At 28.8% G+C, this 23,131-nt stretch overlaps 1 protein-coding gene and 2 long non-coding RNA genes across 5 annotated transcripts; all 3 read left to right on the top strand.

The window, feature by feature from the left end:
- Positions 1-1,851: 1,851 nt before the first annotated feature.
- Positions 1,852-7,569, top strand: ABCE2 (ABC transporter E family member 2). Of its 3 annotated transcripts, XM_004245968.5 has the most exons (12): positions 1,868-1,949; positions 2,032-2,150; positions 3,088-3,173; positions 3,259-3,356; positions 3,444-3,561; positions 3,645-3,734; positions 4,274-4,578; positions 4,662-4,857; positions 4,932-5,117; positions 5,215-5,484; positions 6,695-6,940; positions 7,130-7,569. In XM_004245968.5, exons 2-12 carry the CDS (start codon positions 2,045-2,047, stop codon positions 7,247-7,249), a joined length of 1,821 nt encoding a protein of 606 aa, XP_004246016.1. In that variant the 5' UTR covers positions 1,868-1,949; positions 2,032-2,044; the 3' UTR covers positions 7,250-7,569. The 3 variants fall into 3 exon arrangements, with proteins under 3 accessions (XP_069144325.1, XP_004246016.1, XP_069144326.1); XM_069288224.1 differs by having other exon boundaries at positions 1,852-2,150; XM_069288225.1 differs by having other exon boundaries at positions 1,906-2,150; positions 4,422-4,578.
- A 3,443-nt stretch (positions 7,570-11,012) lies between these two features.
- Positions 11,013-11,586, top strand: LOC104648982 (uncharacterized). Its single transcript, XR_742928.4, has 2 exons — positions 11,013-11,115; positions 11,281-11,586. It is a non-coding gene; the product is annotated as an uncharacterized lncRNA (long non-coding RNA).
- An 8,903-nt stretch (positions 11,587-20,489) lies between these two features.
- Positions 20,490-21,456, top strand: LOC112940632 (uncharacterized). The gene is made up of 2 exons (XR_003244962.2): positions 20,490-20,670; positions 21,163-21,456. It is a non-coding gene; the product is annotated as an uncharacterized lncRNA (long non-coding RNA).
- The last annotated feature ends 1,675 nt before the right edge of the window (positions 21,457-23,131 follow it).

Below are 23,131 nucleotides of genomic sequence, written 5' to 3'. Positions count from 1 at the left end.
CTGGAATTTCAATTTCATATTGGATTTACTTTTTTTTATTATTATAAATGTTGAATATTTGCTTCTCAGATTGGGCCTATCTATTATATTATTATTTGGTCTCAAATGCTTTGGCCCCAAGAAATATTTATTGAATTTTTTTCTTTAATTTATCGATATTCAATAGGGACATTTTACTTGAAAGTTGAAACTTTAAACTCAAATAATAACAAACACTCCGATAAATTTATGATTTGTTAAATGTGGAATATATTGTTGTTTTTCAAGTATGAAAAAATGGGTTGAACTTGGTGTTTATTTAGTAAGATAAATTTACAATTTGTTGAAGTATTATAAATTATAATCATGTTGTTACACCAAGAATATATATGTAAAATCCCTAAGATATTTTTGTCAAGTAACATATTAAAAAGAATTGATTAGTAAACTAGTCACAATTTCTAATTTAATTAGTACAAATATCTACACTTTAAAATATTTATTTAAAATGTTAATATTTTAAGAATAACTTGTATTCAAATACTATTATTTGTCTTTCCTTTTATTTATTTCTCAAAACAGTCTTACATTAAATACATTCATTATCCATTTAGACTTCTTCCTAAACTTTAATGGGCAACTTTCACGTATAACAAATAAAAAATTCATATTTGTATGCTAAAACAAAGTTTGCATAATTGTGCTTCATAGCAAACATAGAAACTGTTGTATAATTCGCTATACATACACAGTTGGAGCAAATTGTATAAAACGAAGTGTATAAAACAAGAAAGAGAAAGACACTTGGGTAGAAAACTGTATAAAACGAATTGTATTATTATAAGTGTATAAAACGAGTATATACAATTTGAATTTGTATAAAATGAGAAAGAGAGAAAGACAAAAGAGACTTGACAAGGAATATACAATTGAATCAAATTGTATAAAACGAGAAAGAGATAAATTAGATACAATTTGAAAATTGTATAAAACGAGGAAGAGAGAAAGACAAAAAAACTGAGCAGGGGAGTATTTTTATTATATAATTATAAGTGTATAGGACGAAAATATACGTACTTGCATGTGTATATACAATTTTCTCACGCTTTATACAAACAGAAACGCCATTTATACATTTTGCTTCTGTTTGTATAAGTGAGAAAGGCGAGGGTGGCGAGCGAGATCTGGAAGAGGGGAGAGAAGGGAACAAAGATATATGTATTTATACAATTTTCTCTGCTTTATATAATTAGAAATAATTTTTATACACTTGTATTTGTATAAAAAGTGAGGAAGCGAGCGAGAAATTGGAGGAGAGTGGCGAGCGAGATATTTGTGAGAGAGACGCCTGACAATTTTTCGCAAACGTTTGCTATGGAGCATAGTTAAATCAAACCCTAGCTACTCCATTTATTTTAGGTTATTAGTTTGCTTTTATATACAATTTTCTCAACTTTAATACCGTTAAATTTATTCTCATCTTTAAGGTTTTCAATTTTTTTTTCTTATTCAAGTTCATACCAATTTGCTCAGATCTATCGATTAAAAATTGATGATGTGGCCGAATTATAATTGATCACATGTCAAAAATGATTTTACAAAATCACCGTTAAAAAAATAATGGCATGAATGAACTTTTTCTTTTACAATAATGGCATAAATGATCTAAATTTTTAACTGGTGACATATATGAGCCTTTTGTGAAAGTTTGATACTTTGAGCTTCTCCCTCTGAATAATGCAAATCTTAAAAATCAAATAAATAAAAAATATATAAATCAAATACGTAACAAATTAAAAATAAAGAATATATAACAAATTAAAATATTGAAATTCTATTAGTTTTATAATTGTCAATTAATTAAGTTGATTTGATCCTAATTAAGGTTAAGTTTTATATTTTGTAGTTCTCCTTCAAAACAATCCCAACTAGGAATTGTAAAACACAACTCTAAAATCGATCCTTTTAGTGTATAAGTTCCCCTGTTTTCTCTATATGAATTCTGCAGTTTTTTTCAATTTTTTCTGTATTCAGTTTGATTTTTTTTTTTAGGTGAAAGAGAGATATGTCGAATCAGAGATTGAGCCGTATCGCCATCCTTAACAGCGACAAGTGCAAACCGAAGAAGTGCGGGCTACAATGTAAAAAGTGCTGCCCAGTTGTTAAAACTGGTAAACATATTTGATTTTTATGTGTTATTGCTTAATTTATTGATGATGTGTTTGGTTATTTTTGTGCTAAAAATTTTGTTATGAATTTGTAAGTTAAAGTTGCAATCATGTATGAGTATTGGTTTTTTCGTGGGTAAATCAATGAGGGAGTTTTTTTTTTTTATTAATGTAAGTTTATATATTTTTGCTGTGTAGTCTTTCGAAGTGATTGTGGAGTTTATTGTTGATATGAGTTATTGGGTTTTTAAAAAAGGTTTTGTCTTGGAAGTTGATGACACTTTAAGTTGTAGTTTTGATTGTTTAAATATAAAATACTTTTGATTTTTGTTTTATGTTTTATAATGAATTTAGCCTAGTGGTGCTGACCGTTCTGTAGTTGGGATTTGACATTTATTCTTGATTTTCAATTATATTTATAAATAAATGAATACAAAGTAGATACCTTTTGGGGTGGCCTAGTGGTTAAACTTGAGACTTTCACGTTGAAAGTCTAAAGTTCGAAACTCTTTACTAGGGGTTTGTTTTCTGTGTCGATCTCATCGTACTGGAGTTGTTTAGTGCGTGTTACCTCTCCGGTGTGGTTTGCGAGCTATTGCAGAGTTGGTGGCAGCTGTGGGTTTCCTTGTCATAAAAAAAAATGAATAGAAAGTAGATGTCCTACTATGTAGTTTTCTGTGGATAGGCATGCACTATAACTGTTCCTGAATACATGCACCAAACAAGAAAAAAAGGAAAAACGAAACAAGGGTTGAAAACCTTCCTCTGTCACTTAGAGGTTGTGTTTGGGAAAGTAGATATTGGGACAACGGGTCGATTTTGGAATATGTACAGCTGAGTGTAGTATTACTTTTGTATAGCAGAGAAATATGGTTGCTCATTTGTATTATATGCAGTGTTTACATATATGCTCTTCAGTCAATTAAGCTTTGTTTTGCAGGTAAGTTATGTATAGAGGTCACTGCAACCTCGAAGATTGCTTTCATCTCGGAAGAGTTGTGTATTGGATGTGGTATTTGTGTGAAGGTTTGTGTATATTACAATGTGGGGATACATTTTGCTGCAGATAGGTCATTGTGCTGGGTAACTAATATTGTACTTGATGATACAGAAATGTCCGTTTGAAGCAATTATGATCATCAATCTGCCAAAGGATTTAGACAAGGATACAACCCATCGTTATGGTGCCAACACTTTTAAATTGCACAGGTCTGTTTAAGCTACACCTCTTCTGGAGAAGTCTTTCGGTAATCAAATATTTGTTTTTAAAGTTAATTCTTGAAAAAATTGTTGCAGGTTACCTGTCCCTAGGCCAGGACAGGTTCTTGGTCTGGTTGGCACAAACGGTATTGGGAAGTCAACTGCCCTAAAAGTTTTGGCTGGAAAATTGAAACCAAACCTGGGACGCTTCAGTGTACTACTCTTCTGCATCCTGCATGACTAGTCAATTCATGGCCATACAGTTTGCTTATGCGTTCTTTAATTCTTCTGTGGCAGAACCCTCCTGATTGGCAAGAGATCTTGACTCACTTCCGAGGATCCGAACTGCAGAACTATTTCACTCGCATTCTGGAAGATAACTTAAAGGTCACTTCTGATTCAATGTTTCAGATATCCTAAATGCTCCTTTTTTTTTGTTGGTTTCATTGTGAGTATCACTCACCTTTGGATTTAGTTGTCTGACCAGGAGAGCGTTGTAACTCTCCAGAATAGGTTGTCTTCTGCTGTACCATTGAGATAGGTCAAATCATTACTAGTTATCCACCTAACTCTGGTCCTGACCTAGTTCTGTTATGTATTTCATTGTTCCAATAGTAGTGCGGCGGTGTCCGTAACTTGTATAAAAATTCTGGCATATTCTTTTTTACTACTAGGGAGATCCAAGACCACCTGCTACATCCGAATAAAATATTCAGTAGGCCATTTCTGTTTCAAGTAATAAAGGATGCTGAGCTAATGTAAGAAAATGATGAATGCGTGATTCAAAAAATTGCTGAACAACTTAAATTTTAAAATTCATCACACCATTGTACATCAAGATGTCTTTTTTCTTTAGCTTGTTATTTGTTGCGCCAATCACCCATGTAGTATTTTATTCATTTGTAGTTTGAAGTTTTTTCAAACAGGCAATTATTAAGCCTCAGTATGTCGACCATATTCCAAGGGCAGTTCAGGGAAATGTCGGACAAGTGCTTGACCAAAAAGATGAGAGAGACATAAAGGAAAAACTCTGTGTTGATCTAGAGCTGAATCAGGTTTTGGATCGTAATGTAGGTGATCTATCTGGTGGAGAGCTTCAGAGGTTTGCTATTGCTGTTGTTGCAATACAAAATGCAGAGATATACATGTTTGATGAGCCCTCGAGTTATCTTGATGTGAGGCAGAGGCTTAAAGCTGCCCATGTAGTCAGATCCTTGCTTCGACCAGATAGGTTCTAATTCATTCTCGTATGACTTTTTAACAATCAAGATTTCTAATTATTAGTCACATACTGAAATATTCTCTATGTTTCAGCTATGTCATCGTTGTGGAGCATGATCTTAGTGTGCTTGATTATTTGTCGGATTTCATTTGCTGCTTATATGGGAAGCCTGGTGCATATGGGGTTGTGACCCTACCCTTCTCGGTCAGGGAAGGAATTAATATATTTTTGGCTGGATTTGTTCCTACAGAAAATCTACGTTTCCGTGATGAATCTCTTACTTTTAAGGTAAAACTCAGATTCTTGTGTAATCCCACACGTCATGGCAAAACTATAATCTGAACGTTAATATTTTTCCATAGGTTGCTGAGATCCCACAAGAGGTCGCTGAGGAAATTGAATCATATGCACGTTACAGATATCCAACCATGACTAAGACTCAGGGTAATTTCAAGCTTAAGGTTGCCGAGGGTGAATTTACTGATTCACAGATTATTGTGATGCTTGGTGAGAATGGGACTGGGAAGACAACCTTCATTCGCATGCTGGTATGCTTTGCCTTACAATTATGTCATGTCTGAGATGACTGTTGTTTCCAGTCTTCTGTGTTATAAAGACTCCCTCTTGTGTTTGTGTATACTGCAGGCTGGGCTATTGAAGCCTGATGTGGTGGAAGGTTCTAATCTTGAGATACCAGAGTTTAATGTTTCATATAAGCCCCAGAAAATTAGTCCAAAATTTCAATCCACCGTGAGGCATTTGCTACATCAGAAAATACGCGATTCTTATATGCACCCCCAGTTCTGTTCAGATGTGATGAAGCCTCTCCAAATTGAGCAATTGATGGACCAGGAAGTTGTGAATCTTTCTGGTGGTGAGTTGCAAAGAGTTGCCTTAACCCTGTGCCTTGGAAAGGTAATTTTTCTTCCACTTTGTAGAACTGCAGTTTTGGTTGTTTTATACATTGATCTGGTATATGTCTTGGTCCAATCAAACAAACTCTGCATACCCTTTTCCTTTTTGTCTCTCAATGACAGATACTTCATTTCTTTCTTTCTATCCTTCTCTTAATTTTACTGCATTGTATCCTATTTTGGCTGAATGGCCTTGCAAGTTTTGGCTAGAAAACCCTAATTTAGAATATGTATTAGAGATGAAACTGTAACAGCTTTGTTGATGTTCTTTTCTGTATTTTGCAGTACCTTCTTGGTACTCTATATTAATGAAATTTCCTCTTAACTTAGAGGGAAGATATGTTCTGTTGCAATATGAAGGCATTTGATCCAACAATGCAACAAGTCCTCTCCATCTGTATGTTGATGTTGTAGCATTTTTTTTAGGTTTGTTGTTTTTATTTTCTTCCCTTGTCTGGGGTGTCAAATTGAGGGTTTTGCAAGTTTAATCGACAAAACAAGCAAGAAATTTCCCCTTGCTTCTTGGATTGCATTTGGGTAGTTAATATCCGTATTGCATCTTGCTGCTCTTCTGCCTCCATTTTGTTTATTATAAGTCCAATCATGTGCTGCTATTATTATTATTGAAAATATATGTTTCTTACTGCACAAAAATAAACATGAGAGGGTACTCTTAGGGTCGTTTGGTAGTGTATAAGAACTGTGCTGAATAGGATGTTTTAGTAATGCTGACATTAGTAGTAATGCTAATGCTAAGTTTATTTCTTATGCAGTGTTTGGTTTAGTATATTAAAAATAATATGTATTGCATGTTTCTCAAAAAAGAATTTGTTTACAAAAATAAACTTCCCGAATACAAAGGTAATGATGTGGAAAAGGTTTTGAGGAGCAATTGTGTCTTTACCCATGCTAATGCATGCATTAAAATCTTGCATTAGTACTACCATGGTTTCCCATGTATTAGTTATGCATAGCGTAATACCAAATAGAGTGTATACATTAGTTATATCTAGGTTGAAAAGAAGTGTCAAACAAGGTATTAGTAATACATGGAGCTAATGGATCCTACCAAACGACCCCTTAGTAGTGAAGTGTAGATGAAGAACAAAGTTTGTCTGCTGGGGCTGAATATGAAGACTATTGCACTCATTTCTCATACTCTAGTCATGTATTTATAAATTGTAACCTAACTTGTTTACTTAACTCCGCAGCCTGCTGATATATATCTGATTGATGAACCAAGTGCCTATCTTGATTCTGAGCAACGTATTGTAGCTTCCAAAGTCATCAAGAGATTCATTCTTCACACGAAGAAGACTGCATTTGTTGTAGAGCATGACTTTATAATGGCAGCTTACCTGGCAGATAGAGTCATTGTATACGAGGGGACGCCTTCTATGGATTGTGTTGCAAATGCACCTCAATCATTGTTGACCGGAATGAACTTATTTTTATCAGTAAGCTTTCTGCATATATCTTGCTTGTTACCTATTTATTAGCCCTGCCTCATTACTTGAAATAGTTCCTTTACTAACATTTTTAGTATTTCAAGATTCATCGACATATTTTATCTCATGTTATAACAATTGCTAGCTTTATATTCTTCTCTGATTTGTTTTCTTTTTCTTGCTATCCAAATTGTGCAGCATCTGAACATCACATTTAGAAGGGACCCGACTAATTTTCGTCCTAGAATTAACAAACTTGAATCAGCCAAGGATAGAGAGCAGAAGTTAGCTGGATCCTATTATTATTTGGATGATTAACCAGACCAAGTTGCATCCATGATCCTTGCTTACCTCTTCCATTAGGTGCTAATCGATGATCATGAGCAGCCTCTGGTTATTTATATCATAGATGTCTAACGTGATTATCGTAGGTTGATTCTCAGTGAACAGATATTCGATATCAGCAGAATACGTTTCTGTTTAATCGTTGGTTTTTATAGTAATTATTACTGGTATCATGTACTCAAAATACCGCAATTTTGTCCTCCAATTTTGACCGTTAAGAGATTACTCTCTCCTCAGATTTTCATTTTGTACATGAATTTTTGGCAAATAATTGAGGCATTTATTTTGATTAATTTGCATGAGGTGGTTGGTTATGTTGTGGCATATACTGAATTATCATACCAAATCAAAATCTTTGATATCCTGATTTGGTATTAAGGTATTTAGTATTGGTACATGGTATACATTTAAATTCTTTTTGATATATTTATAGATGACTCGAATACCATACCGAAGTCTATATTTAGTTACATAGATAACATATTTATTCTAAATTAGCTAAATCGCACAAGAGATTGAAAAAGCAGAATAAAACATTATATGTATGAAGTAAGATGTTCATGACAAGGCATCTGTTTTTAAACAAAAATAGTTGTGGTTGAATTCGAAGAAGATGATCCTAGGCTTTACTTTTGACCTAAAACAAAATAATAAGTTGTCTTCTCTTTGTCACTTAAACGTGTATATATATATATATATATATAAATTAAAAGTTGTTTCCAAAACTGTTTAGCGTAGGATTTTACCAAATTTGAACAAAAATATTTAACCTAATTTTAGTAACTACCTAATTAGAAAAGTTTTTAACGTGAGAATTTTAGTACCACCTTCAACTTTTTTCGAAAAAAAATATTTTTGAAAAATATTTCAATTTTTTATAAAAGCCACGTTGCCCCCACCCCCCACCACCACATAGGCCACCCCCGTCAAATATATTTTTTTAAAAAAAATATATCCAGGGCGAAAGTGTCGGTCAGATCTCAGGTTCAAATTTCAGAATAGTCATCGAAGTCTTGTCCTAGCTCAGGCATCACGGTGATCAATTATCGGGTTGATTTTCAAATCAAAAATCATTTCCTAAAGAGTATTTTCTAGTTTCTACCCAAAAATAAAAGATATTTTTTGGAAAAGATTTTACAATTACCAAAAAAACATTTAATGAATATTTTCTACTGAACAACTAAACATAACAAAATATAAATATTACTCCTTAAAGATTAAGATTGTTTTCAATGTTTGAAAGAATAAAACTTGTGTTTGTCTAAAAATTTATAAATATAAAATTAAATATTAAATTAATAGTTATATATCAATAAAGTTAAAAAATTATACGAAATTGTAGTGATAGTAACGGTGGTGGTTGGATGTTAATTGGAGATGGTATTTACTAATGATAGTAGATGGTGATAGTCAGATAGTGGCTAATAGTTATTTCGGTTAATAGTAATAGTTAATGGAGACGATAAATGATGATATTGATTACCTAATGGGTGGTATATAATAATAAATAGTGATTGTCAATAATAATTAATGATTATTACGATCAAGATGGTTGATGATAATGATAATGATGTTTACTAATGATTGTACGTAGTTATTACAACAGGGGAGCTACTAATGGTGGGCAATGACACCGTTAGTGTCTTAGTGATGAACAAATAAGATTGATGAACTCAAATCTTTAATTAAATATTTTAATACAGCACCAAGTAAATTATTAATATTTTTTTCATGCTTTATGGGTAGAAGAATATTTAGAGTTTTGATTTAACAAGTTCAATCTTTTTATTCTTACCATCAAACTCATGACACATTAAACATAAGGTACTTATAATTTATATTTATTGAAAAAATCTATAATCTTTTACGTGAATATCTAATTCACGTAATAAAATTACGAGTTCATTTGAATCAGTAACATGTTAATAACAACCATCTATGTTTTTATCATTGTATGTACTAACATTAATCATCAATTTATTTATATTTTATATTTATCAATATTTAACAAAAATAAATTATATCTATTAATATATTAATAAAATAAGCAATTATTCATATCAAATTCAAATAAAAAAGAAGAGGAGTAGTAGGGCTCAAGAGTCGAGACTCGTGTTTTGACAGAGTTAATATTGTCATTTATCGAATAACATATACGCGGACTTTTGAACTTGCACGCTTTTTTCGTTAGACATCTTAATGAGGTCATATTCCTATTGAACATCTTATGTATATACAAATTGTGTCTATTAGACGCTTCAATGACATTACCCAAAAATGTATAGAGTGCGTGACTTTCAAACACTATAAAAAAAGAGCCAATCATACCGTGACATGTGGTAAATTAAAAAAAAAGTATCTTTTACAAAAAAAAAAAATTCAAACCCAAATCTTCTTCTTTGAAGCTCCTCCTCACTGCCAACTTAAATTCCACCACTAATAATTTTATGAACTCTCTATTCGTTCTTTTATTTTTATTATAAAAATAATTCATAATTTATCCTCCCCTTTCCTCCCAAACAATATTTTCTAACTTGCATAGTTCAATTCTTCTTCTTCCTCTCTTTTTTATCATTAACAAATATGATTAAAACTTGAAATTACCAAAAAATAAAAAAGATACAACTCCGTATTTAGTTATTTTTAGCAACTTTATTTATGGGTTTTGTTTAATCATGAAGATGAATGAAATTTTTTATTTTATTTATTTTCAGCAACAATGGTGAGATGTGGAGAAGAAAGAGATGAGAAATAAAAAATAAAGGGGAAAATCTAGGGTTTGAATAAATAGAAGGGAAGATTTGGACCGTTAAGTGTGTCAATAAGACACATCAATTTTTTTTTCTCACTTCACGCGCTCTTAAGTGACAAGTCAGCCAAGTGTGTTTGATAGGTACACTTTTAGAGTGGCTTAAGTGTTCAGTAGAAAGGAGTTCTTGTTAAAATGTCTATACGAAAAATCTTGACAAGTTCAAGGGGCCGCTTATGTATTTTGCCTAGATTTTATCTCTATCTTAATAAAACATAATCCGAGTAAATAAATTCTTCTATAAATTTGATGTGCATTGTATGTATGTATATGATTGTTATTTTAATATTGCATTACATTAAGTTTTATTTATCTTTTTTTATATATATAAAATTTATTTATAAAACTCTGTGTTATTTTAATTTGTGTAAATAGATGTCAGAGTTTTGATTATTGTTTATCAAACTATAAATTTATATTTTGCTCATTTATTTTATCCTAGAACGTCACTAGGGGAGTATACATAAATACCAATTAGTATTTCTCAATATTTTTTGTCTAAAAAATATATTTATTTTGTACAAACAATTATTTATTTGAATTTAAAATTTAAAAAATATCATATTTTAAAAAATATAAAATGAAAAAGATTTGATAATATAAGAATTAAATAAGTTTTAGACAACATGAATTAGTTTTTTTTTTTTTTGGGGTGGGGGGTGGGGGTGGGGGTGGGATTTCAGAATTCAAACAGATATAAATATTTTTCACCCAATAAATAATAAAGGACATTTTTATTTTATTTTTTAGTATAATTTTCTTGCCACATTAAATTATGTCACTTACCTATCATTTATAAAAGGAAATAGTCAACACTGACTATTTTATAAAATTGGTATTTTACATTTAAGAACTTACATAGATTATTTTTTTTGGACTGTTTTCACTTCTCTATAAATACACAATTGTTGTAAAGATGATTTACACAGACATAAATTATTACATAATTATCAAACTAATATCCAAAAAAAGATGAATATGCTTACCTTCAAAGTTATCTTGATATTCAACTTCTTGTTCATTTCGCAGTGTAAGTTCAATATCGTATATCTGTTATTTACTTTTTATTGCGTTTGATTTTACATAAAAAATTTTATGATCGATTAAATATTTTAAGCATATAAACAGATATTCACAAATTTTTTTATATTGTTAATTGATATGACTTATAATTTTTTTTTATATTTTTTAATAGGTTATGCAGCTATACCATGCCAGACAGTAGCTGATTGCAATATTAATTGTGGCAGCAAAGGAACTCCAATTTGTAAAAACAACACTTGCTTCTGCAACCGTTGTGATTTATACCCTCCAGATGATCTTATAGTTGATGATGAATCTAGTTTTATAAGTAAAAATAATTGATTATTATTATTTATTCCGATTACATATGATAACATCGGTGATGATCCTTGAAAAAATAATATAATTATATTGGAAAAAAGGATTTCATTTTGCTGTTTTAGTATGAATTTCTTTATGCAATCAAAGATCGTTCTTCTATGGTCTCGAAATTTAGTTTAAAAAAAAGGGTAAATTTCACAATGACCACGTAACTATAAGTAGTAATAACTATTACTCTGTAAAAAAATTTATTTCTTACTATACAACAATATGTAACAATTTTATATTAATAAAAACCTCTTAAGTTAAAAATTAATTTATCAAATTACTCATTAAAAGAGGAGTGACGATTTGCCCTTTTACAGAACACTACTTCAAAATATTTTTTAATTAATTTATTAATCGTTATTACTTCTATCTTTTGTGTATTTTTATTGTAAGTCAAATCATCTATGCATGAACTGATTTATATATATTTATTCCTTACTAGATACTTACATTTAATCATAGTGAATTATAATTTAAAAAAAATATGAGATTGTAAGATAATAGCTCGATGAGATGATATTTTAAAATCTCTAATTAAAAAAGATAACAACATATCTTTATTACTTTTATACGAAGGAATACAATTCTATATTTTACAGAAAAATATTTTTATACGAAGGAATATAATTCTATATTTTACAGAATTATCTGTTCTTTTGCATCACTTTCTAGTCGCATTTTTTTCATGAGATGTTGTAAAAACAAAAGAAAAAACTTGATCCTACCATTAAAAGCTATGGTGAATGGTTAAATTTCTTTCGATCCTTAACTAGATATCTCGATAAAAAAGTTTTTTTTTTTTTGTAGAACACCCTCTTATTAATCTGAATATAGAGATTAGGTTAGTGAATGGTCAGATTCAAAAAAGAAATTACAAAGTATTAAGTGGTAAGAAACTCAGATTAGGTTATACTGTTGATTTGGTTTAATTCAAATGTTGTTTTGATACTTTTCTGGTGTAATTTGAATCTATTATGCTGCTATGTTGGTGCAACCATATTGCTTAGGTGCAATTCTAATGTTATTTTGGTGAACTTTTAGAGCTATTTTGACGCATTATCGGTACTCTATTGCGATTTTGGTAAAGGTTTACTAAAATTCTAGCGTTGTTCGTTCTAGTACAAATTTGACGTAGTTTTTGTTGGGAATAAATCCGTAACAGAAATAATATTTGCGGTAATATAGGCAATAAATGCGGAACGCAACAATACGTTTAATCGACGAGCATAAAAGAGAAATAATGACACCAAGATTTTACGTGGAAACCCCTCCTAAATAAGGGAAAAACCACAACCCGAGAGGAGCAATGAATAAGGATTTTACACTTGTATGTCTGAGTTAAATTCCAAAGACCACTACACATTCAAAAGAAATAACACTCTTTTGATTTTTCCACCCCACTACAATATCGCTCACACTCTCTATTTTTTCTCACAGATTATTTTCCTCTGTGATACCTCACTCTTCTTTCTCTCCTTTGTAATTCTTTTTGGTGCACTTTAGAATGAAGAATTGTCCTCCCTTTTATAGAGAACAAATACACTACCCTCCAAATGTGCTACAGAAGAAAAACAATTTTTTCTTCTTCATAGCTTGCCTACTCTGTCAAACTTTGAAATTGACAGAAGACAGTTTTTTCTTCTTCATTGCTTACCAACTCTACCAAACTTTGAAATTGACACAAAGTTATTCAAAGTTTGATCTTCTACTCAAATTGGGTCAATCTATTAGTGCTCCATATTAAAACGACAAGGATTACTTTGATTCTTAATTCAAACATAAAGGATAATTTTGATCCTTTACTCAAATTGGGTCAATCTATTTAATTGAATTTGTATCAATTATTAGATAAAAAGAAGAATATATATATATATATATATATATATATATATATATATATATATATATATATATATATATATATAAAAAGAAGAATTTATAAACAAGATAGATTTTTCGGTATATGTGATTTTTGTGTTAGTTAAGGCAAAACTTTATAATTTTAAAAAAATATAATTAGGCGATTATGGTGAAAATTAATCACAATTATGTGACCATGTATGAATACCTATCATGAATATTTTCAAGTGGATACTTTGCATGCAATAATAATTCGACTTAATTCAACATTATAAATAACTTAGGATTAAAAAAAATCATCGTAAAATAAAATAAATTTTAGAATAATGTTTGACTTGTATATTGAGAAGTAAAAATTACATAAATTAGTACATTTTAATAAATAATTACTGATTTTAGCAATACTTTTTATTTATTACCATTTATAACAATGCTATGTCAAATCTACAATATGAATTAAAAGTGAATTATGTATGCAATATATATGAATTATAATTGTTTTTTGAAATATATTATGTTTGTTTGGTAAAAATTTGACATATTGTATTATAAGTGTATTAAAATGTGCGATAAATGTATTATCCATTATTAAAATTTGTATTATATATGAATAATAAATTGTTATTTGTAATATGTATTAAACTTGTATTAAAAATGAATTAAAAGTGATCAAGTGAAAAAAAGATATTATTGCTATAAATGGTAAATATTTTTTTATTTTAGTATATTTATGTAAGTTTTACTTTTAACGAACAATTTAAATTTATTTTATTTAACACATATATTTTATCTTTTTGACACTATATTGATCTATACTGGAGTATAAAATTTGTTTACTAGACATTTGGACTCATTTTCAATGATTAAAATTTTGGAGCTTTTGGTTCAAAATAGTTAACATAAAAATTGATAATTAAAAACAGAAAAACTAATTCAAGAATATTTGAAGATAAATTAATCTAGTCAAACAAAAAATATCTACAAATTAAATTAAGCTACATTTTGAGAAAATTTTCTAATTAGATGTGCTTGTAGACATTAAAATTTTGTGAGACTTTATGTTCAATTCGAGTTGAGACTCTACAAATTATGCTCAACTCAAATTATATCACTTTAAAATTTGTTGCAAACAGTGCTCTTGCTAGAATTATTGATTTTTGTTTTTGCAACTTTATTCTAGACTAGAATCTAGGTAAATATATTAAATAAATGTGAGAAAAAACAAAATTATTGAATTTATATATTTCTTTACGAATAAAATTAAAGATCTAATCGAATTAATCCAAAATTAATTGACACGATCCATTCTTTATATTTGATTTTTATTATTAGTGAATGATATTTCACATATGAAATGGTGAAATTTCAAAATCTTTAAATTTTAAATTCGTCTTTATCCGGTGATAACAATATAAGGGCAAAATCCATGAAAATAATAATAAAGTGACAAAAAAAAAAAACTTATTGCTGATATAATGTCACGACCCAAATTTTGCAAGTCGTGATGGCACCTATGTTCCCAACCAATAGGTAAGACAACCCAACATATTAACCCAACTAAACCAACAAATGAGTAAAAAGACCAACGCTTAGCAAGAATCTCCAACATTGAGTTCCTTATAAGTACGAAATGCGGAAGATAAAATATATCACCCCAAGAATTGGTGTCTTAAGTACAAGAGCTTCTAAAATTCGATGCAAGTCTGAAACTAAATGACAAATCTAACATAAGGGATATCCTGTTTGAATACTAATAACAGAATAAATAAAAGATAGAGGGAGGTGTGGGCCACGGAACAGCCAAGCAGCTCACCACAACTCCAAGCTCGGACTCAAATTGCTCCACGGGATGTGCTTCTACTCGGAATCGAATCTGCACCACAAAGAGTGCAACAAGCGTAATATGAGTACGAAACCACGTGTACCCAGTATGTCTCATTGACCGACAACGAAGAAGTAGTGACGGGAGTTATATAAGAAAATAAATTCTTAGATTGTACAAGTATATATATATATATTACACTTACTATTTAAGTTTCATCAATAAAGGAAATCAACATTTAATATTTTCCAAACACCAAACGAAACATATAGTCATCAAGAATGAATGATGGGATGAAATGCAATGCAATATGATGCCATGTAATGATATGTCTCAGAATACCCAGTATTCACTCAACTGTATATACATGATACTCCTCGGAAATACATCGAGAGTTCATGACCCATGGGGGACTCGCGAGGTCCATATACCGACACGGACGATCTCCTCGTGTCTGTGCAGACGATCTCAACGCACTATCATAATATCAAACAATTTTCACACGGACGGTCTCCACGTGCCCAAATTACAATCTTAACATCTCACCATCCCCAGCACGAACGATCTCCACGTGCCCAACTTATACTCAGTCTCATCTCTATGCATGTGCACAATATTGTTTCAATAGAGGGAATGATGATGCATCTCAATCAATCAATATGAATATAATACATAACCACCTCAATTATCTCAACTATACGGGTGAAATAAATAAAACACAATCACACAAGGAATTCAAGTCAATAATATATCAGCTAATGCCCATATGCTTTGGCATTCTCAAATTTCAACCCACATTCTATAATAGAAATTTTTCGTTTTATAACACCGGTACTCGTACCAATGCCCGTCACACCATTGATACGAGACCACCATATTTTCCCCTTACCCCTTTGTCCATTTTTATTTTTAATCTTTAATTAGGAAAACGTCCTTCAACAAGTCTAACAAGTCTTAACATACCTTAGATGCCGAGCTTGTGCCACGAATCTTTTAAGATTTTTCCTTTCCTTTTCGCAAGGTTTCGGAACGTTCCCAATCTACCAATTTTGCAATATTCGTAAGTAAGCAATTTTTGTAGACATTCAAATTATTATATGTCTATCATAGACGCTAACACTCACTCATTTTTTTCAACAAACTCCAAATCTTGATATATATTGGCATGCCAAATTTTTCATACCTGCTAAATTTCAAGCCAAGAACTTAACTCTAACCTCTTCAAATGGACTAAAATTCAATGTTAGATCATATAAAATAACACCTAATAATTAATTACCAATCCCAATATATATTAAAAACTAGCATTTTAATATACGAATAAAACACGAACCAACTTCCCACCCATTGGCAGAAGTGGGACGCCCCTCCCCCCCTTTTCACGTTTTTTTTCTTTCTTCGTTGGCACTGCCCATTTCAAACATCTCCCATGCCAATCATTGGCATATGGTTGCCCCAATGATTGGCATCCATTTTTATCACCCCTACTATATAATCCAAACATAAAAACATAAAAAAAAATAAAAACTTCCACCATTAATTTCCAATTAAAAAATTTATTATCATTGTATACATTATTTTTTTTTTTTGCAGAAACCCATTTGTAATTAAATGCTAATTTTCTAGAATATTTATCATTTCCAATCATTGACAATGATTGGCTCAATCTTATTCCTACCATTCTGAAACTAACAATATATATAATAAATTCTTTTGACAAAATCACAGAAAACATTAACCTGCAGCCATTCAACTATTCGACTTCGATCGATTTTTATATATATATATATATTTTTGAATACTAATCCAATTGCTAACAATGTAATATAATTTAGTAATCATTACCAACTTACCCATTATTTCTTATCACCCATTATCAATATAGCATAAAATAATAACATAATCCCAAGCACTCCGACAATATATTACTATATATAGAATTCAAAAGAACGAATATCTCATATCTTTACCTGAACAATGGCTATGATTTTTCTCCCTCTCGCTGGTCGCCTGTGGTAAGGTTTCGCCTCCCCACTTTTCGTTTTCCTTTTCTTCTAAATAAGAAATTATTAACCGTGAAACTCTACTAACCTATTATCTAATTATTTATTTAATAAAAGTTTCATCAATTGGGTACTCATAGTTATCTAATAATTTAAAAATACCCCTTTAAATTTTCAAAAGGAATCAAACTAGTCCTAGTTCTCAAAACGACCTAGCGGGTCGTTACATATAACTATAAATCCATTCTTATGGATCTATTTTCTTATCTCATTTTTTTTTCTTTCTAGTGTAAAAATATGAAAAATAAAAAGAAAGAAGAGTGAATGTAAAAAATAATTAAAAAGTGATTCTCTTTTGAAATAATAATAAACAAATTTTAAATTAGGGTCAAGTGGCGAATTCAAGATTTTCATTAATGGGGTTCGGAAAAAAAAAATGCCTAAGATTTGATCTTGGAACCTCAAGTTGAGGTTTGAAACTTTTGATCTCTAAGTCAACCTCTAATCTTACATTTAGAAGATTTAAAATTAATATATAAACATAAAAATTCTTAAAAATCTTAAATATATGATGTAATTTTTTATCGAGAGGGTTCGAGGCTTCGAGGGAACCTCTAACAAATCTCAAAATGTACTTCATTCTTTGTATATGCATAAATTTGTTTTCAGGTATATATAATAGATTTATTAATAAGAATATGGGTGAGAAAATAAAATTTAATATTAAAAGAAGAAATTTAAATTAGTCAGCAAATTGCAAAAGATAAATTATTTTTGATGTATCTGAAGGATTTGATTTACCACTAGCTTTGCGAAGAATGATAGATATATATACTGATATATGTCTTTTATATTTATAAAAAATCTTAAAAAATAAATTTTGAATTGAATTTTTGAGTTATTCTTTTACGAGTCAAATATGTAGAAATTTATTTTAATATAAATGACGATGAGATTTGATTTCAAAATCTTTGCAAGCCTTGATATTATATTTAAGTATGTGATCTTATCATTAAAAAATTTACAGTATTAGAGAGAGTGCGCTTTTGTAATTTAATTATATACTCAACGATAACTTTACGAACGTAAAATGTTAACATTCAACTCAACTATAATAATAACTTATTCTTATTCAATATAATGAGAGTACGAAACGTTTTTACTCCTACTTTTTGCTGTATAAGAATGTCATTTTTGATGTATTTTCTACTCAAAAAGTATTATTCGAAAATAGATTTGACATATTTAAGTGCAAAAGTTACGATAAAAAAATATAGAAAAGAAAAGTACTGACATAAGAATAAGAAAAATAGTAATACAATCAAAAGATAAAATAATAATAATAAAATATGATCAAATACATAATTAGAATTCTAAACTTGTTGGTTTTTTTTTCCATGTATCTCAATTACGTTATTTTTTTACTTAATCGTTGAACCACCCATAATTTGTTCCTTTTAAACAAATACCGTTGTCTGATGTGGAACCAGATTTGTGAGGGTATTGATAGAGGATACATGTGTTGTTCAGAACTCATTTTAGTCCAATGAATAATTATGTTTTACTCAAGTCATTTGAACACATTAGAAAACAAATGAGACTAACACGATTTGTCTTAATTCCTTCAATCAAAGTCATTACAATTCCAACACAATTGAAGGCATTTATAATAATAAAAAAAACTGATCAAAATCAACCAACAGTGTTTTGAAGGAACAAATTATAGATGATTCAATGATTCAATAGAAAAATGACGTAGTTAAAGTACCTGAGGAAAAAAACCTAACAAATTTAGAAATTTGTTTATATATTTGGGCATAAAACATTAAACAAGAGTCCGGAGTCTAAATGGTGAAAAATGTTAACAAAAATTTCAAAACGGTATATGAATTTTTTTTTTAACCAAAACGGTAAAATCGCTCATGAAATAGCGATTTTGTCTGCTTGAAAAAGTAAAAGCGCTGCAATAGCAACGATTTTTTAAATTTTATTTTTATATTTAAAAAAAAATTAAACAAGATCGCTCCCAAAGGAGCGATTTCCAAACTAAATTTTTCTTTTTTTAATATGTCGCTGCTGAGGCAGCGACTTAAGTTTAATTTTTTTTTTAATTTTAAATATTTTTTTAAAAAATAAAAATCAAATCGCAGCGGCTTTAATTAATTTTTTTTCTTTTTTTAAAAAAAATTAAATCGCTAAAATAGATTTTAATTTAAAATCGGTGCCTTGGCAGCAATTTGATTTTAAAAAATAAATAAATAATTTAATTAAAAACCGGTGCAATTTAATTTTTTTTTAAAAAAATATTTAAACTTTAAAAAAAAGTTAAAAAAGAAAATTTAAACTGAAGTTGGTGCCTCAGCAGCGACATAACCAAAACATAATAATAATAATAATAATAATATATATATATATATATATATATATATATATATATATATGAAAATCGCTCCTTCGGGAACGGTTTTGTTTAAAATTTTTTTTTAAAAAAGTCAAATTTAACAAACCACTCTTATAGCAGCGATTTTACTTTTTTCGACAAATAAAATTGCTATTTAGTGAGCGATTTTACGATTTTAGTTAAAAATAAATAAAATATATACTGTTTTAAATTTTTTATTAACATTTTTCATCCTTTAGGCTCCGACATCCGTTAAACAATTAGGTGGACGACGCTGGAATGATGCTCTCTTATCAGAAAAGAAGTATGTCATGTTCAAATTTTAATACACAATATCAATTATCCTTTCATTTTGCACTTCAGTACTTAATTTTTGTATATCGACAATTTAAATTTAAATTATCTTAATTAAAATAACAATAACAACAAGAAAATCAGTTATAATTTTATAAGTGGAGTTTAAAAAAGTAAATGTGTGCAACTTTACTTCTAAATTAATTATGAAATAAAAAAATTATTTTAAGTTAATATTCAACAATCCTTCGCCTTTTATACGAACTTAAAACTGACAAAATGAGTTAATTATCTTGATTAAAAGACAAGAATCTACTTGTACGAGTCCACTTGTTTTTCCATTTTTTAAACAAGAAAAGCAAGAAACAATTCAGAAATAAGTACAAATCTTTCTTATTATTATGATGTTATTACAATTTTCCTTTTTCAAAAACAAAAAAAAAGGATTTGAAAGTAACTATTATTTTCCTCTCTATTTGACTGGTAAATTACTAATAAAACTGTTCTTATCTCTACAAATTCCTTTTTTTTTTATTTCTTAGCATATTTTATTATGTAACTTTCTATCATTTATAAAGAAATTATATATATATATTGACTATTTTATAAAATTGGTGTTTTACATTTAATAACCTACATAGACTTTTTTTGGGGGGTTGTCTTTACTTCTCTATAAATACAATTGTTGTAAAGCTGATTTTAACATTAAAAAAAAAATTATTATATAGTCACTTAAGTATTATTATCTAAAAATGATGAAAATGATTTCATTCCAAGTGATCTTGATTTCCATCTTTTTGCTCAATTGGCAAAGTAAGTTTTAAGTAAATGATCTTTTTGGTTCCTATGTATGTTTCGTGTTATTTCAAAAAATTTACCCCTCTAATATAGTTTATGTGTTGCTTTGGTACTATTTTATTTTATTTCTTATGGTGTCTGATTTCGAATAATCTTTTTTAAGATCGTTTTGATGTTTCGAGAGTATATAAAGATTTTTCTTCATTTTCTATATCCGAAACACATTCTTTTCGCTTTAGTTTTTTCTTTCTTAAATTTGATTTTTTATATAATTTGATGGTACAAAAATGTTTAGTTTTAAATTTTATTTTGACTAACATCTTCATTTGTATTGTTTATCTTTAGAAGAAGTTTCCTATTCTTTTTATTTTCATACTTTTTCCGACTCATTTTATGTGACAAGTTATTATTTGGATAATTGAATAATTTTTTTGTTTTTTGTTAATGTTTTTAAGAAATATTTTGAATTATTAATTGTTACGACTTATAACATATATTTTTTATCAGGTTATGCACCTTCAGTACTACCATGTCAAACAGTAGCAGATTGCAATATTAAGTGTAGCAATGATGGAACTCCAATTTGTGCAAACAACACTTGCTATTGCCAACGTTGCAACTTATTCCCTCCACTAACCTCTGATGATGAAGAACCTAAATTTATAAGAAAAAATTGAGCAATTAATTCTTCCCATCCCGATCGCGATGTAAACATCAATTAATATGAATATTGATGATGATTCTAATAAAATATAATATTATAATAATAAAAAAAAAAGATATTTTTATCTTGTTCTTTTAGTATGGATTTTTTTTTAATGCAATTCTTCTATTATCTTGCGGTAAGAACCATAAAATAAGGTATATTAAGGTAGCTCAAATCATGATTTTTTTATTTAAGAATATGTCCTCCACATTTAATTCACAATACAATTATTCTTTCAATTTGTACTTCAATGCGTTTAGAGAATTGATAAATTTGATCTAAATTATCTTAATAAAAACAACAACTACAACAAAAATATTATTGTAATTTTTTAAGAATAGGACTTTGAAAGGGTAAAGATTTTCGAAGGCTACTATATCTTAAATCTTAATTCACGTGTATGGAAGAATAATATATTCACGCATCTAAAAAATCACATAAATTTATTAAATATTCACAAAAATTATATTAAATTTAATCAAACTTTTCTTGACAATTAAATATATACATCAAGAGAAAGGTCTAAATCATCCTAGAAAGACATTTTTTACAGCCTTTGAATCTCAGAGAAAATTCAAAGAGAGAATAAGGAAATACATAAATTTGTACCCACATTATTTTATTAATAAAATTATTACAACTTGTTGCAAACAATGATACATACAATCATTAATTAATGTTATGAAGATATGATCTTGCATCCTATTAGAAGAGCCTATACGATAATTATCACATTATTGGGAGTTAGCTCGTCGGTCAAGAAGTTGCATTCCGCTAATCTCACTTTATTCGAGTGGCTCGGTCCTCTGACAAGGACATCTCTTTCTCTGCTTTAGGGAGTCTAAAGGGTATAAAATATTTTTAAAAAAAATATAAAATGATATATGAATTTTTATTTTAACCAAAAGGACAAAATTGCTAGAAGAACAGTGATGTTGCTCGCCGAAAAAAGCAAAATCGCTGCATTAGTAGCGATTTCCAAAATAATTTTTTTCATAATTTTTTAATAAATCGCTGCCTAAGTAGCGATTTTCTTTAACTTTTTTTTTTATTTATTTGAAATTTTAAAAAATAGAAAATGAAGAGCAAATCGCTGCAAGTGTAGCGATTTGTCTCCAATTCTTTATATGTTTTTTTAAATCAAAATTTTTTAATTTTTTTTGATTACTTACTTATTTTTAAAAATTATTTTTAAAAAATTATTTTGGAATAAGTAGTAATGAATTTAAAATTAAAATTTCTAAAAAATGTTTAAAATTTTATTTTAAAATAATTTTTTTAAAAAAAAATTGACTAGTTATTCCAAAATAATTTTTTTATTGATTTTTACAAATAAGTAGTAATCAAATTTTTATTTTTTTAAAAAATTTAATTTAAAAAAATATGCAGCGATTTGCTTTTCATTTTTTTTTAAAAATTTCAAATAATAAATTGAAAAAAAAATTAAAGAAATCACTGCTTAGGCAGCGATTTATTAAAAAATTATTTTAAAAAATTATTTTGGAAATCGCTGCTATTACAGTGATTTTGCTTTTTTTGGTGAGCAACATCGCTGTTCTTCTAGCGATTTTGCCCTTTTGGTTAAAATAAAAATTCATATACCTTTTAGAATTTTTTTTAATAATTTATACCCTTTAGGCTCCGGACTCATGTTATTGGGGTGTTAATTTTTTTAAAAAAACAAATAAATCAAGCGTTTGATAAATTAGTAAAATTGAAATAAATAAAAATAATTTTTCTGCTTTTGAGGAAAACCTAAGTTTCTGCTTC

The sequence above is a fragment of the Solanum lycopersicum genome, chromosome 8 (genome assembly GCF_036512215.1).
Source record: "Solanum lycopersicum chromosome 8, SLM_r2.1".
Taxonomy (NCBI): Eukaryota; Viridiplantae; Streptophyta; class Magnoliopsida; order Solanales; family Solanaceae; genus Solanum; species Solanum lycopersicum.
This window is presented reverse-complemented; position numbering and strand designations above follow the sequence as displayed.